The sequence below is a fragment of the Bombus pyrosoma genome, linkage group LG7 (genome assembly GCF_014825855.1).
Source record: "Bombus pyrosoma isolate SC7728 linkage group LG7, ASM1482585v1, whole genome shotgun sequence".
NCBI classification, from domain to species: domain Eukaryota; kingdom Metazoa; phylum Arthropoda; class Insecta; order Hymenoptera; family Apidae; genus Bombus; species Bombus pyrosoma.
In genome coordinates this window covers 4,633,877-4,647,014 of record NC_057776.1, presented here as the reverse complement: position 1 = coordinate 4,647,014, position 13,138 = coordinate 4,633,877, and the positions used below count along the sequence as shown (strand labels likewise).

The 13,138-nt window shown below is 34.9% G+C and overlaps 1 protein-coding gene across 1 annotated transcript; it reads right to left on the bottom strand.

Annotated features, from left to right (window-relative positions):
• Positions 1–1,093: 1,093 nt before the first annotated feature.
• LOC122569244 (F-box only protein 33) lies at positions 1,094–12,685 on the bottom strand. Its single transcript, XM_043729987.1, has 6 exons — positions 12,239–12,685; positions 11,645–11,739; positions 10,991–11,566; positions 10,664–10,915; positions 10,391–10,586; positions 1,094–10,279 (listed from the first exon to the last, which is right to left on the bottom strand). Exons 1-6 carry the CDS (start codon positions 12,506–12,508, stop codon positions 10,148–10,150), a joined length of 1,521 nt encoding a protein of 506 aa, XP_043585922.1. The 5' UTR covers positions 12,509–12,685; the 3' UTR covers positions 1,094–10,147.
• Positions 12,686–13,138: the final 453 nt, after the last annotated feature.

Genomic DNA, 13,138 nt, shown 5'->3' with positions numbered 1-13,138 from the left:
GATTGACTTTGAGTTACATAGCTCTTTTGCATCTTCCACTACTCGTATCGATTCACTTTCCACGGCGTTCCATTAGGTTCATAGACTCTCTCGGTGCCGAAACGCGCGTTCTCGTAACGGTTCGTGGGAGGCAAGAATTTCGAGCCGATCGGCGCGTGCAGTAAACGCCCATTGGCGTTTAGTAGATATGGACAACGAATACAATAATGTCTCTTGCATCGAGACACGTCCAATCGTTTTGTACCTTACATATTATAACGCCAAAAGAATTGAATCTCTCGCTACGATACAGCTCCCTGAGTATCGTTTGACATATTTTGTAATATTTTTTCGATTACAAGAAATAATTACATACTGACAAGTAGATTGCGGATGTTTATGCACTCATAGAAAGTTTGGAGATGTCAAAATGCATAGAATTCATGTAATATGTAAAAATATATAAGACATCCAAAGTATAGTTAATCGTCATATCTAATATTTAGTGAGTGAAACAAATTTCTGTCAAACATCTATTATTTTAATTTTTCATAAACTTCCATGAAAATCCGCATTCTATTGAGAAGATGTTGGAAATTAAGTAACCTCTTCATGGTTTACTTTAGAAGTCGAATTCGTGACATGAGCTTAGTTTGAACACTGAACGCTCGGCAGCGAGAGTTTAACTGTACGAAACGTAAATAACATCTGTTGTTCAATGCATAGGAAAACGTATTAAGAAAAACGTAAAAGAACTCCGTTAAATATTCATTTTTAATCCGATATACAAGTTTCCTTTTCTTCTTTCTTTTCTCCGGATTTTAAAAACATTGTTTAATAAAATAATAGACAACTTTAATAATAGAGACAAACCGATGTTTACGATACCACTCGTTCGCGGCGCTACGAGTTTCGATTACACACGGAAAACACGAGCGTAAACGCAAAGTCTGTTTTGTAATCGATCTGCCGAGTTAAATTCAAGCAACGACCTTGAGGACTCGAAAGAAGCGTCTCGTAAGCATCGTTCACACACGCACGCACACATACTCATTTTCTTTGTTAGCTTCGTATTATCAAATAAAATAGCTTGGAAAAAGAAAAACAATAGCGATTATAAGTATATATATATATATATATTAATACGTAGAGATACATATTACATGGAGATTGGTTCCTTTTTAGACAACATTTCGCGACGAATCGCAAGTAACAGTAAAAGGAGACTTTCTTTGATTTTCTTCCTCCCACCCTTGCCCCTGTTTAAACCTTCATTGGATTTTTACCGCGTCAGCAAAAAATAAAGTTGTTCGCGTTACATTTGATTTATTTCCGCGAATATACACGTTGATATTCCACGTTGATACACTCTACGAATTCTTTAAACATTACCTAAATTCGATGTTGAATCGATATCATGAAAGAAAGATTCGTTAGGAGAACCAAAAACAGTAGGACACCATATAAAGTGATAAAAAAATTGTTACTGCCCTTGTATAACATAACTTAGAAAATAACAATGAATGCGAAATGAAATACTTTTTAAGGAAAGAGTACCAGAAAAAACGTTTACAGTAAAGAAAATACAAACCCTGACACTAAAGAAAATTTAACCGACGAAAAAGCTACTAATATTCAAAAAGTGATGTCGAAATTAATTTTAAGTGATTCTAAGAGTGGTAAAATTTTAACTTCACCTACACTTTTATTTTAAGTTACGTTCCATACATATAGTGAAGAAAACTTTACCGTATCAAAATAAACTAAAATACATATTACCTTTTATTATATTAAACAAAAAATCTTTTATTTAATTTTAACTTTTTACATTTTGAGTCTCATATAATACAGAACGTATCTTTCGTGCTATAGGGGGTCCTACTGTATTTGGAAAATAAAAGGGAAACGAATAATTCGAATATGAAGTTGAAATACCAAAGAAGAAATAAGCGTGTGGCATTGTATTACGCGTGTCATGCTCTTTCTTCCAAGATATCTTGAAGACATAAGAACCGTCAAAATACGAGTTAGAAATCAATGACTTGAGATTGGAGAATGCCATCAACAACGCGGAAGAAAATAATGGAACAGGTGCACTAGACAGGGCTCGCTTGACGCGTTTAGATATCGCACGTTCAGTCTCAAAAACAGCAAGTCCAAACACCGTTGCATTCATCTTTCTAACGCGATACAACATCGAGTCACTGTTTTTACGCGTTTAACTCGATCGAAACGTTATTCAACTACACACATATATGTCGTTACTATTATATGTATAAACATTAACCTCTGAAACACCGAGATTACGAAAAAATCAATGCTCGACCGGAGAACGAATTCTTCGCTCGAGATATATGTATATATTCAACTTCATTTTTCTTTCTTCTTTTGTTGAACATATTTGGAGAGAACATTTACAAAGTTATACGTAGTTTTTTTTCTTTTACAATAGTATATCGAATTCTACGTGAGAAACTTCCAAGTGCACTAAATGGGTTCGAAACACGTTGTGCCTACGACGACTAAAAAAGTGTGACAGAGGCCACGATTTTATCCGTGGCATTCAACATGGTAACCATCGTGTTTTTTCGGTCTATCTCTCCCTTTGTCTGAAATCACGCGAAGAGAATGTCCGATTTAACACTTTAACTCGCACGCGGTGGACGTGTAGCACGCGTACATTGCACTGTTAAAAAACCGCGGCGAAACTGATTAAACTATTAACTGCAATGGAATCGTACAATATACGCCGTTAAACGCGTCCTTATAAGGAAGAATTAGATAGACTTACACCCGAAGTACGCAATAGAAGCGATATTCCTATGGACATGCCCCCCGCGGAACGTGGTGAAATTAACCGATTAAGAACCAAACAGAAAAATAATGTGTTGAAATTGTGTAAACCAACATTATTATAAAGCACAAATAAGGTAAATTATTCTCCCCACCAAGGGAATTTCTACAATTTGAACAAAATAATTTATCATATAGTAATATAAAATATTTTACTTTCCTTAAATCTTACAAAATTCTAGGATTTACGCATATATATGGAAGAAAAAATGGCAATGAAAAAAATATCGAGCAAATTCGTGAAACTTCTTTTTATAATTGCAATGTGCATTGGATGAAATTTAATAATATAAGTTGCCTAAATAGAAGTTACAAATATAAGACATTATATTAACCTAACTTTGGTCCTTAATAGGTTAAGTATTAACCGGACGAAAAATAGATCAAATCCCTGAATATAATTGAAAATGCAAATTTTTATATCGACGCGATATTGCACGAGAGAATCGATCTATATCTCAACAGAGAGATTAAACTAAACACTATCTCGTAACGCACTACTAAACTATACATTATTTTGTCTCGTTAAATATGGAACGCTGACGCGACACCGATGCAAGCTCGCTTCGATGAGAACGAAACCGATTGAGCACTGTTTTACGTTGAAAAGTATATTTGGATCATCAATACGAAACGATCTCGAGCTTTTCTTTTTTTTTTTTCTTGGAATAAAACATCAGCGAGCGGTGAATTTCGGAGGCGCTATGGCATCGAGAGCCAGGGAAATATGTTCATATGACGCGAAGCGATAATTCTATACTCCGCTGAAAAATTTTTCGAGCGTTACGCGGTTAATAACGTGTCAAACGCGTCAAGATAACGTTATCCCACCGGCGAACGATCTTTCATGTGCATTCTTGTAAATATTTTAGTGCATGGGATATTGTTAATTGTAACTGAGAAAATGCTATAACGGTTTTGAGTTTCGTTCTTTCTCGACTATTATCGATGGGGGGAATGACCCGACACATCGTAAAACGTAGAAACTAAATCGAATTTGAACGATCCGGCATCAGGGTGATCGTTGTTCGGCGTGAGACGCGTCATTTAAAGCCCTGTCTCCACTGAAGCGACAACGGTGAACTTCACATTGCTGTTCCTGTCTCCTGAGAAAGTCGCTACTTGTTGTCGAATATTGCATCAGTGTGAACAAAATATTTTTGTAATGTTGCTGTTCATTGAAAATATTTTGGAACATGCAGTAACAAAGGGCGAAAAAGAGTTCCTCTTTCTTGCCTCAGTGCAGACAGAGCTTAACGTTATTCAGTTTCGAAATCCCAATTTAGCAAACACGATGACCGTGATTAAAAATCCTTAATCACATCGTATGTGTTTTTCTTTTCCTCTTTCCTTCTTTCGTACAAATTTTCTTTTTTCTTTTTGGTACATATACATGCGTCTATAGAGCTAGGACTTCAATTAATTCACGAACAAATATAACACAGCGACGTTTATTGTGGGCCCGGTCATGTTTGTTTTTTTTCTAATTTCTTCATTTTTTTTACTTCGCAAATGTTTCTCTCTTCTTTTATTCTCATGGAAGATACTTTATCGGCGGAGTTCGTTCCGCCTTATCTCGCGATCCAACGATAAAAAATAGCTTGCTCGCGTTTTGTTACCTCAGCCCTTATTAACTTATATACAAATATCTAACGCTGCGTTTTGGTAAATATCCTTCTAAGCACTTGTTACGTATCGAGTGAGGAGTTACGGAATATCGTTTCTCTCTCCTTGTCGTCTATGTCGGTTGTTGCACAGTGCGGATTCTCGAACAAACCTCAAGACGATTCAACTTTTATAGTCAAATAGACGGCGGTAATAAAATAACCGAGAATATATATATAGTAACGTTACGTAAAATTATTAACCCGCGTTTTTCATGTTATCTATCGAGTTTATCGGTCTATATGTGTCGTTCATTGTTTATCTATATATATGTATATGTGTGTGTGTACACACACACACACACACACATGACGTTTGAACGATACCATTTACATACATACTATAATATTTCCTTGCCTTTCGCGAAAGTTTTATCCTGTTTAGTTTCTTCATCCAATGCGGAACCATCCTTTCCAATTTTTACATTTTTACCGTTACGTTCCATAACGCCCGCCTCGTCGATTGGAATGGATTATACACGTACTTGTAAATTATATATATCTATATATCTATATAACTATATATATATATGTTATATAGATATCTGTGTATGTATATATATTATATAGATAGATAGAGAGATAGATATATATATGTATATGTAAAAAAAGACAAGAAAAGAAAAACGTTACTGGTGCTGCGTTTGAAAAGCGTTTTACAATCCCATAAAACAGAACGGAATCATCTAACGAACTACATACATCGAACCGAATGCCTTGAACGCCTTGTTCGTGTGAGATGAGTTATTCGTAATGCCGGCTTCGTTCTATCGTACTTAAGAGTGTAAAATATTTTTTTTTCTTTTCTTTAGGAACTTATAATACTACTCGTGGTGTACGACGTCCTGACTTTATGCCGAGTTATCATGTGGGCATGATGAAGGCGGGCTTTTTTAGTTCTTGGTATAGTTCCACGATCTTTGCATAGCTTCGAATACAATTGATGGAAATACATGTATATATGTGTACGTCGATTGCGGACAGATCATTAGATCTTTTTACAGAATCAACGCAACAACGACTATTCTTTGCTTGAAATTAATCATAGTACTAAATTAACTATACATATGTATATATATGTATATATACTACAGCGTTGCGATACTATATAACCGACAGTAGCGTGGAATGTCTGGTTCGCTTAAGTAACGTTCTATATAGTTTAGTATGGTATGGCTTTCCTTATTACTCGAAGAATCGCAAACATCAAGAACCCTTCATTAGCTTTTCCCATCGGTCGAATGTTTCTCGTTGAGATAATAGCGCGAGCGTTCATCGAAACCCACATGACGATCGAATGCGTTCGCTCCTTAAACAAGGATACGACAAGACGGTAACCACTACAATAGTTAGACCGGGCTATCTCGTCGAAAGACAGTCTCCATCTGTCGATTAGTCATACGCACGACGAATATTATTATTTTCGCACAATAGATCTTCTAGAAGCACTTCTATACACATTTTGTTTTTCTTTTGTAGGAATTGCATGTCTTGCGTATCATTTCCCTAATACACGTAGGGTTCCGTCTTTTACCTATATTATTCCCCCCTATTGTGTTGCATTTTGTTTCAACGTTTTTTCCTACTTTAGGTTTTCTTATTATATCATTTAACGCGCGCTTGTTTTTTCTCACTTCCTCTCTTTCGCCACCTTTTCTCTCTCTCTCTCTCTCTCTCTTTCTCTCGAGCACCCTTTCTAAGATTTTATGTTTTATCACAGATGTTTTGTTCTCGATTTATCGCCACCCCTTTTGTATCTATAGCCCACTCGGTAATAACGCTAGCAGGAGAACATTCGCCTCATTATCTCTCTCTTTATGCTTTTCCGTGAACACGTAATCGCCGCGTTACTTCTGTTATTTTCTTCTCGTATTCCTCTTTTATTTTCCCCTTCAATTTTTTTGTCTTTATATGTTCTCTCGCTAAGCCGAAATGATATTATGATCACAGCTCTCGTCTTGCCATTACGCGCAAGAATACACGATTCACACTAAGGCCTGCCTTAGTACAAAAATATACATTCGCTTCTTAAAAAATAGATCTTAGCATTCTGTACTGGCTAGCGTTCGTTTGATATTTTACAGTATTTTGATTCTTGGCAGGCTGTCTTATAGGTTAGTATTTATCGGCTACGAGAACCATCCTCGAGTGAGCTTTCGTTATTTCTTCCTCTCTCTTTCTCTTCAATGAGGCGCTTATCCGATCTAAACACTAGCTGATGCACCACCCCTTTGTTTCTTTTTTTTTACTTTTTAATTATTTTTTTTAACGACTCGCATATTCATAAATTGATGTCCGCGTGGGTCAATCAGGGGGCGAATCGACGAGGGCCACGAGCTAAGACGGAAAGCTAAGAGACCTAAGAAAGGAAAGACGAGCAACAATCATCGAGACAAGCGTTATCGACAATAGGTAAAATCGATGTGAACAAATTCGTTCCGACGCGATTCGCGAACGATGCTTTCCGTTTAGTCGGGATCGTCCTTGTTTTATGAATATGAGGTCGGATGTTGGCTAGACGTGCGGACCGCCTAACTGTGGTTATACCTTTCCCAGTAGGTTCAGTCTTATGCTTGGTTTGTCATTCGCGTTTATATCGATATATATGCGTATAGTTGGGTTGTGTCCATTTGGTTAAGCGACCGCACGAATACCGAATTGTCTTCTTCTTCTATATGACTTTGTACACAGGATTCGCAGAGATGGTACTACGTATCACCTGACGTTTGTTTGTTTGCTTGCTATTTTTACTCATTTGGATAACTTTCGTTCTTACATCCGAACGCATATCTCATCTTTTCTCATTTAAATTTCGTTCTCTTTCATACGTTATCATTATTTTCGCAACGTCATATGTTCTTTCACACTGTTCTCTCTCTCTCTCTCTCTCTCTCTCTCGACTCACACGTCGGGCACCGCGCCCGCGAGTATACTGTTTATGCGGGACTTCGTTTGATTAAAAAACAAAAAGAAAATAATATTAATAATAATAATAGTAATAGTAATAAAAACGACAATAATATATACGAGGAATAAAAAAAGAAAAGAGAAAAAAGACTTCATAAATAACATCTGGCCCGTCCGCACAACGTCAATGGTCGGCGAACAATAATTAGTTCGCGAGAATGTTTTTTCTATATATAGATAATGAATAACCGTCGATTCACCGTTTTGTAAAAATTTGCTGACCTCAAAAAATACACGCACACGGAATACGAAATGAAAGGGCATGAGTTTATACCTTAACTTGTCAGTCATTTTTTGGCGAGAAACAAGCAGGTGTTCCAGCAAATCGCCGAAAAATGTCCATTAAGGTGATTATGATTAGTATTCTTCAGTGGTGGTTGTCGCGTGTCAAATTTTTTTCGGCAGATTTATCCTTATCGCGACTCAGGTACATGCGATACATGTTAACCCTCGCTTGGCGGTTGCTGGATCATTTCTGACTCGAGCATCAAATATTTACTTTGTAATGACAAAACAATTATATTATAATTATATTATAATTATATTATAATTTACTATAATTCTATTATAATTATTATGTTTATTATTGTAGTTAATCATTTCTTGAGTTTTCTTTTAATTTGGAAACACAAATCGTAAGATCTAGCTGTTTTGTTTGTATAGAACATAATAATAACAATAATAATAACAACAACAACAACAACAACAACAACAACAACAATAATAATAATAATAATAATAATGAAACTGAATTGCATGGATCAGAATTTATCTAGCTACCGCCGTTCGCGAGTTCAAGGGTTAAGGCCCGTTCATTTTGTATAACACTTTTTAAATTGTTTAAAGAAATAGTTTTCTCATTATTTGTGCCTAGCTCTCAATCGATTCATTTTTGTCCTTTTTTCTTTCTCTCGGATAATCCGCTATATATTGCTTTTCCCTTTATCTCACTCTCCTTTCTTTCTTTCCTCTTTTTTCCTTGCATTAAATTCGGGCGCAACTCCGCGATTTCTGCGCGTGTCCAATATTTTAAACGCATGGATGTATATGTACAGAACCACATATAAAAAGCAATAGTACACGTGACTACAAGTACACGACGATATAATAATTATAATTATATAAGGACTCGAAAAAAGTAAATAACCTTTCAGAATAATAAACTGTATAGGAGTGCTGTTTTGGTATTGTTCTTTGTGTTTGTGAATCGTTTTCTTTCATTTTCATGTTTCTTTTAAATCTTCGAAATCGTCATTATTAATCGCACGACAGAAATAGATGCATGTGGCATCTGAATATTAACGTTTAAAGTTCGATAGATAATACAGATATACATACATATACACATACACAATTAGCAGCTAATTCCTCTGATTTGTTTTTTATAGATAAACCTATAATTGTGTTCGTTTTCAGCGGTCGCTAAGAGCACGGTGAAAAGACGGTACTTGGAAGTCGCACAGTTCTTCATTAATATCATCGATATTCTCTTTCTTTCTTTTTTTTTTTTACTAAGGCGACACGCAAAAGTTTGTATTTGCTGTGTGTCTAACTGTCTGTACCACCAAATCAACCGCACTCTTCTCGGCACACATTCATTTAATATTTGTACAAGAGCGTCCGATTGGTTTTGGTATTAAAAATAACCTCGGATCGCTGTTCGACTTCTTATATTTCTGAGTGCATCTTTTGTTCTATCGCAACTCAATCGCAAACTCTCTTTTTACGAAGTCCAACATATTTTATTTTTTTTTCGTTTAGTTACTTTTTCTTACACTGCATGCTCTTGGCGCTCGCTTCGATCTAAATTTCCCATAGAATTGGAAAAATATTTGTTAACATATTTCTACTTACATACATTTGGAATTTCGTTACGCTTTCCAGTGGAACATCGTGAGATCAGTTCTTTCTCTCATCTAGTCTTGTTGTTTTTGTTTCGCGTTGATTTTAATTGGTAGTATTCCCCTTCACACACATTTGAAATTATTTTCCCGTGATATCAACAGGTATACGTCACATCGAAGGTCCGTTTAGGTGAGACCTTGATCGTCTTGTAATGCTTTCATTCTTAATATCTATCAAGGATATTATTACACTCGTATATTACATATGCTTTTTTTCTCACTAATATTCATCGATGAGAGGAACGATCACTAATTGTTATTATCTCTCTTATTTTGATCGTTTTGGGATCACCACTGTTAGCAATAAAACGTGATTGTACCACAAATGATTTTTCGTAGGAAAAACCAACGAAATACTTTGATATTCGTTTCGATAAACAAAAATAGGGGGTGATACGTACTTAATTTAGGTACCTCATCGCGGACTCAAGAAAGACATATTTTAACTATAGCTTATCATATCCTCATAAGAACTAATAAAATCATTATAAAGGAGAACTTGTGTGCGTTTTTACCCTCGCTGTTTACACATTGGAACTGTGTGATCCTTACCTGATAGGCAACATATCCATCAACTACTGATTTTAAACTACGAATTTACACATGTCCACCATTTGATGTTACATCCATAGTTCTCGTAAAAACAATTCTTATAGAAAAATAAAGGATATAACTTTATAACTTTACTTCTGAGAGTGTAGCCCGCCCAGAAATTGTTGATGATGTCGATTAGTAATGTATGGTATTGGGGAGTAATATTTCCTTGGTGCAAATAAAAATTTACTTTTGGTCTTGGAGGACCAAAGGCATGATAACTTCCCTGCTATCACCTTCGAAAGGATTTTTAACAACTGCAGGTAAATCTTCATCGCTCAATGGTTTCCACTGGCTCCCCATTATTTCTTTTATTTCCTATATAATTAAAAACCAATTAAAAAGAATAATTTGTAAAGTAATTCAGTAATAGTTTTGTTAAATCAAAATCTATATTTAGAAATATCAATATTGAAGATAGAGACTTACATGTGTAATAGTTTCAGCCTTATGCCAAGATTCAACATCAGTTGCAATGAATCTCTGTGCAAATACTAACGACTTAAGCGAATCTCCGCGTAGGCGTGCAATAGCCAACAAATTTTCTTGATGATATTTGTGGCCTATGAATACAATTTCCATAAGTTTGGTACACTTCCATGCAACTAATACTAGTGGATCAGGGCTGCAGCAGAGTATTAAATTTATACATTAATAAAAAAGTTAAAAAGTAAAATTATAACATAAAACAATGCGTCTTACCTATGAGGATCACTTGGGTCATATGTTGCTGGTATGTCTTTTGCTGAAGATTGTACTGAATCGATCCATATTAAAGATTTTAAAGTAAGCGAATACCACCTGGATAATCGATGCAATGCTCTAATATTAACATTTTCACAAAATAGTACTTTTAAATGTGTAAGTGGCATGGAAGGACGAAGTATACTTGTATCTAATTTTTCAATACCAATATAAGAATGTAGAAGATTTAGTCGCAGCTCACATTTCGGACTGAAATTGAAGAAACGTAATAAGTAATTTTTCATTGCATTAAAACAATGATAAATTAACTATACTAATACTTACTTCTTTTGAACAAAACTTTGCCAACTACCATCAGCTGTTCCCGAAAACTGATAATGCCAACCATGCACATGAATTACAAGCCTTTCCATCGTACCACTGTCCAATGCCTTTAGCAAAGAATTGGTTAGGAATTCATAATCTAATGTTAAAATAGATAATCTAGCAAATGAATCAAACAGATGTCCATAACCAGCATTGAAAATGTTAAAATCATCAGGATCATCCTTAACAGATGCCAAAGCAAGAGTTGTCAAGTGCTTTGCCTGGTAGTTACGCAGATGTATCACGATTTGTCTGGCATTTGCTATTAAATCTTCTATGCATCCCAGACTTAGAGCTTCTAAACGATTGGATTTCTTTATAATGCTTATAAGAGAAGAAATCAATGCTTTAGTGCATTTTGTACCATCTTCATATTCGAATGTACTATTGATAGGTTCCAAAAACAATTTACGAAGTTGCCTATTATATCTTAGCTTTTTCAAGAGGGCTAACGTTTCTTTCGCACAATAATTTGATATATCACAGATGATTGTAACTTCTTGCACACTAAGTTCGAAATTGCTTGCCAGGCATCTAAAAAAAAAAATAAAGTAAGAAGTAGAATCTTAAATGTTTAAAAATTTTACACATGTATAGAAAAACTTTACATACTTAGTCCATGATACACTGTCTTCATCTTTCAGGACAAATGTGATCTTTTTCCAAAAATGAGGATGAAATAGAGCGCATCTCCAATTTTTGCACACCTATGCAAATTAATTTGAATAAACTATTAAACAAATCTATAAAATCTGTGATCTATAAAATCTATAAAATCTCCAAAGAGGTAAACAAATGCTAAATATGTAGCACATATATTTTAAAAGTACCACAGTTCAAAACAATTCAGTCTTATATTAAAACATAAAAACCATTAAAGGATGATTTCAAAGACTAAGAATGGAAACATACGAAATTAATATTCAACTACTGTTTGATAACTAATTTTTTGTAAGTTTCTAAATAGTTTCTCACTTGCCCTTTTTCTTTATTTGAGTGTATAAAACAATAGAACTATCAAATAAAATGAATGCTTAAAATTAATATTCAGAGTATATTAATAAACAGAACAGAGTGAGAGAGAGAGAGGGGGGAGAGAGAAAGAAAAATAGAGAAAATAAACCTCAACACAGAGAGTGGTTTAATTACCCACTGTGTTGGTCACAATTTAAACGGCCTTGAGGGAAAAAAAAAATTGAAGATTACCTGGGAGGCTCGTAACCGGCAGTTGTATGGTAAATATGAGAATATTTCCTGTAGAATGATGCTGGGAAGGTTATTCCAGCACAGATTATTGTCCTCTTGCGCCATTTCTATCGAACGATTTGCATCTTTGTAGGACGAACAGCTGTTTGCATTTATCGAAGACAGCTGCTCTTCGCACTTTTTTGACACTGCCTTCTCTGTCGCGTCGCTCTCCATTGGATTTTTTAACTGTTCCAAATATACAACATCCCCATTTTCAGCATGTATCATGTTTAATCTTATTATTATCAAACCTATAATCCTTCACTTCTTTTCCTGGCAAATCCTTAGGACTCAGCCACCCGTTTCTTCGAGGTGAGCCCCCTCCACGAATCAAAATAAGAGCCCTGACGTGTATTGCGCTCTACTCGTTAACTTCCAACCACTCCAACTGCCGTTCGCATACGTATGCTTGTACGCATGGTACGCGTCAAATTCTTTCTTCTGATTGGCCAACGACTACGCATGTCAACTGTGTACTCTTTTCGTGATGTGTGATGTTTGTGTTTGACACACAGTCATTTGACATTATACATAAAGCCTGGTTCCATGTTACAGATAACTTTTTATTTAACATCTTTTACTAGATCAGAGTGGCCCACATAAACAATTTTTAATTTTTCAGAGAAGTTCTATATAAATAATTTAAAATTAAATTTTATAGATTTACATTTTTGGGAATTCGAATGAAAAGTACAAATTATTTTGTAATGATTTTTTTGTACAGTTTATATGAATAAAATTTACGTTTTCATATACATTTTTAAAGAAAAATTATACACATTTCAGGTTAATTACACTAGTTATCAATGAAATGAAAAATATGTAATTTGTATAAGTTGGATAGAGATAACTAACGTT

Coding starts and splice junctions, on each gene's coding strand:
- LOC122569244 (XM_043729987.1), bottom strand. CDS start 12,508: ATGATACATGCTGAAAATGGGGATGTTGTATATTTGGAACAGTTAAAA. Junction 11,567..11,644: donor GACAGTGTATCATGGACTAA/GTATGTAAAGTT, acceptor TTTTTTTTTTAG/ATGCCTGGCAAGCAATTTCG. Junction 10,916..10,990: donor CAAAGTTTTGTTCAAAAGAA/GTAAGTATTAGT, acceptor CTTCAATTTCAG/TCCGAAATGTGAGCTGCGAC.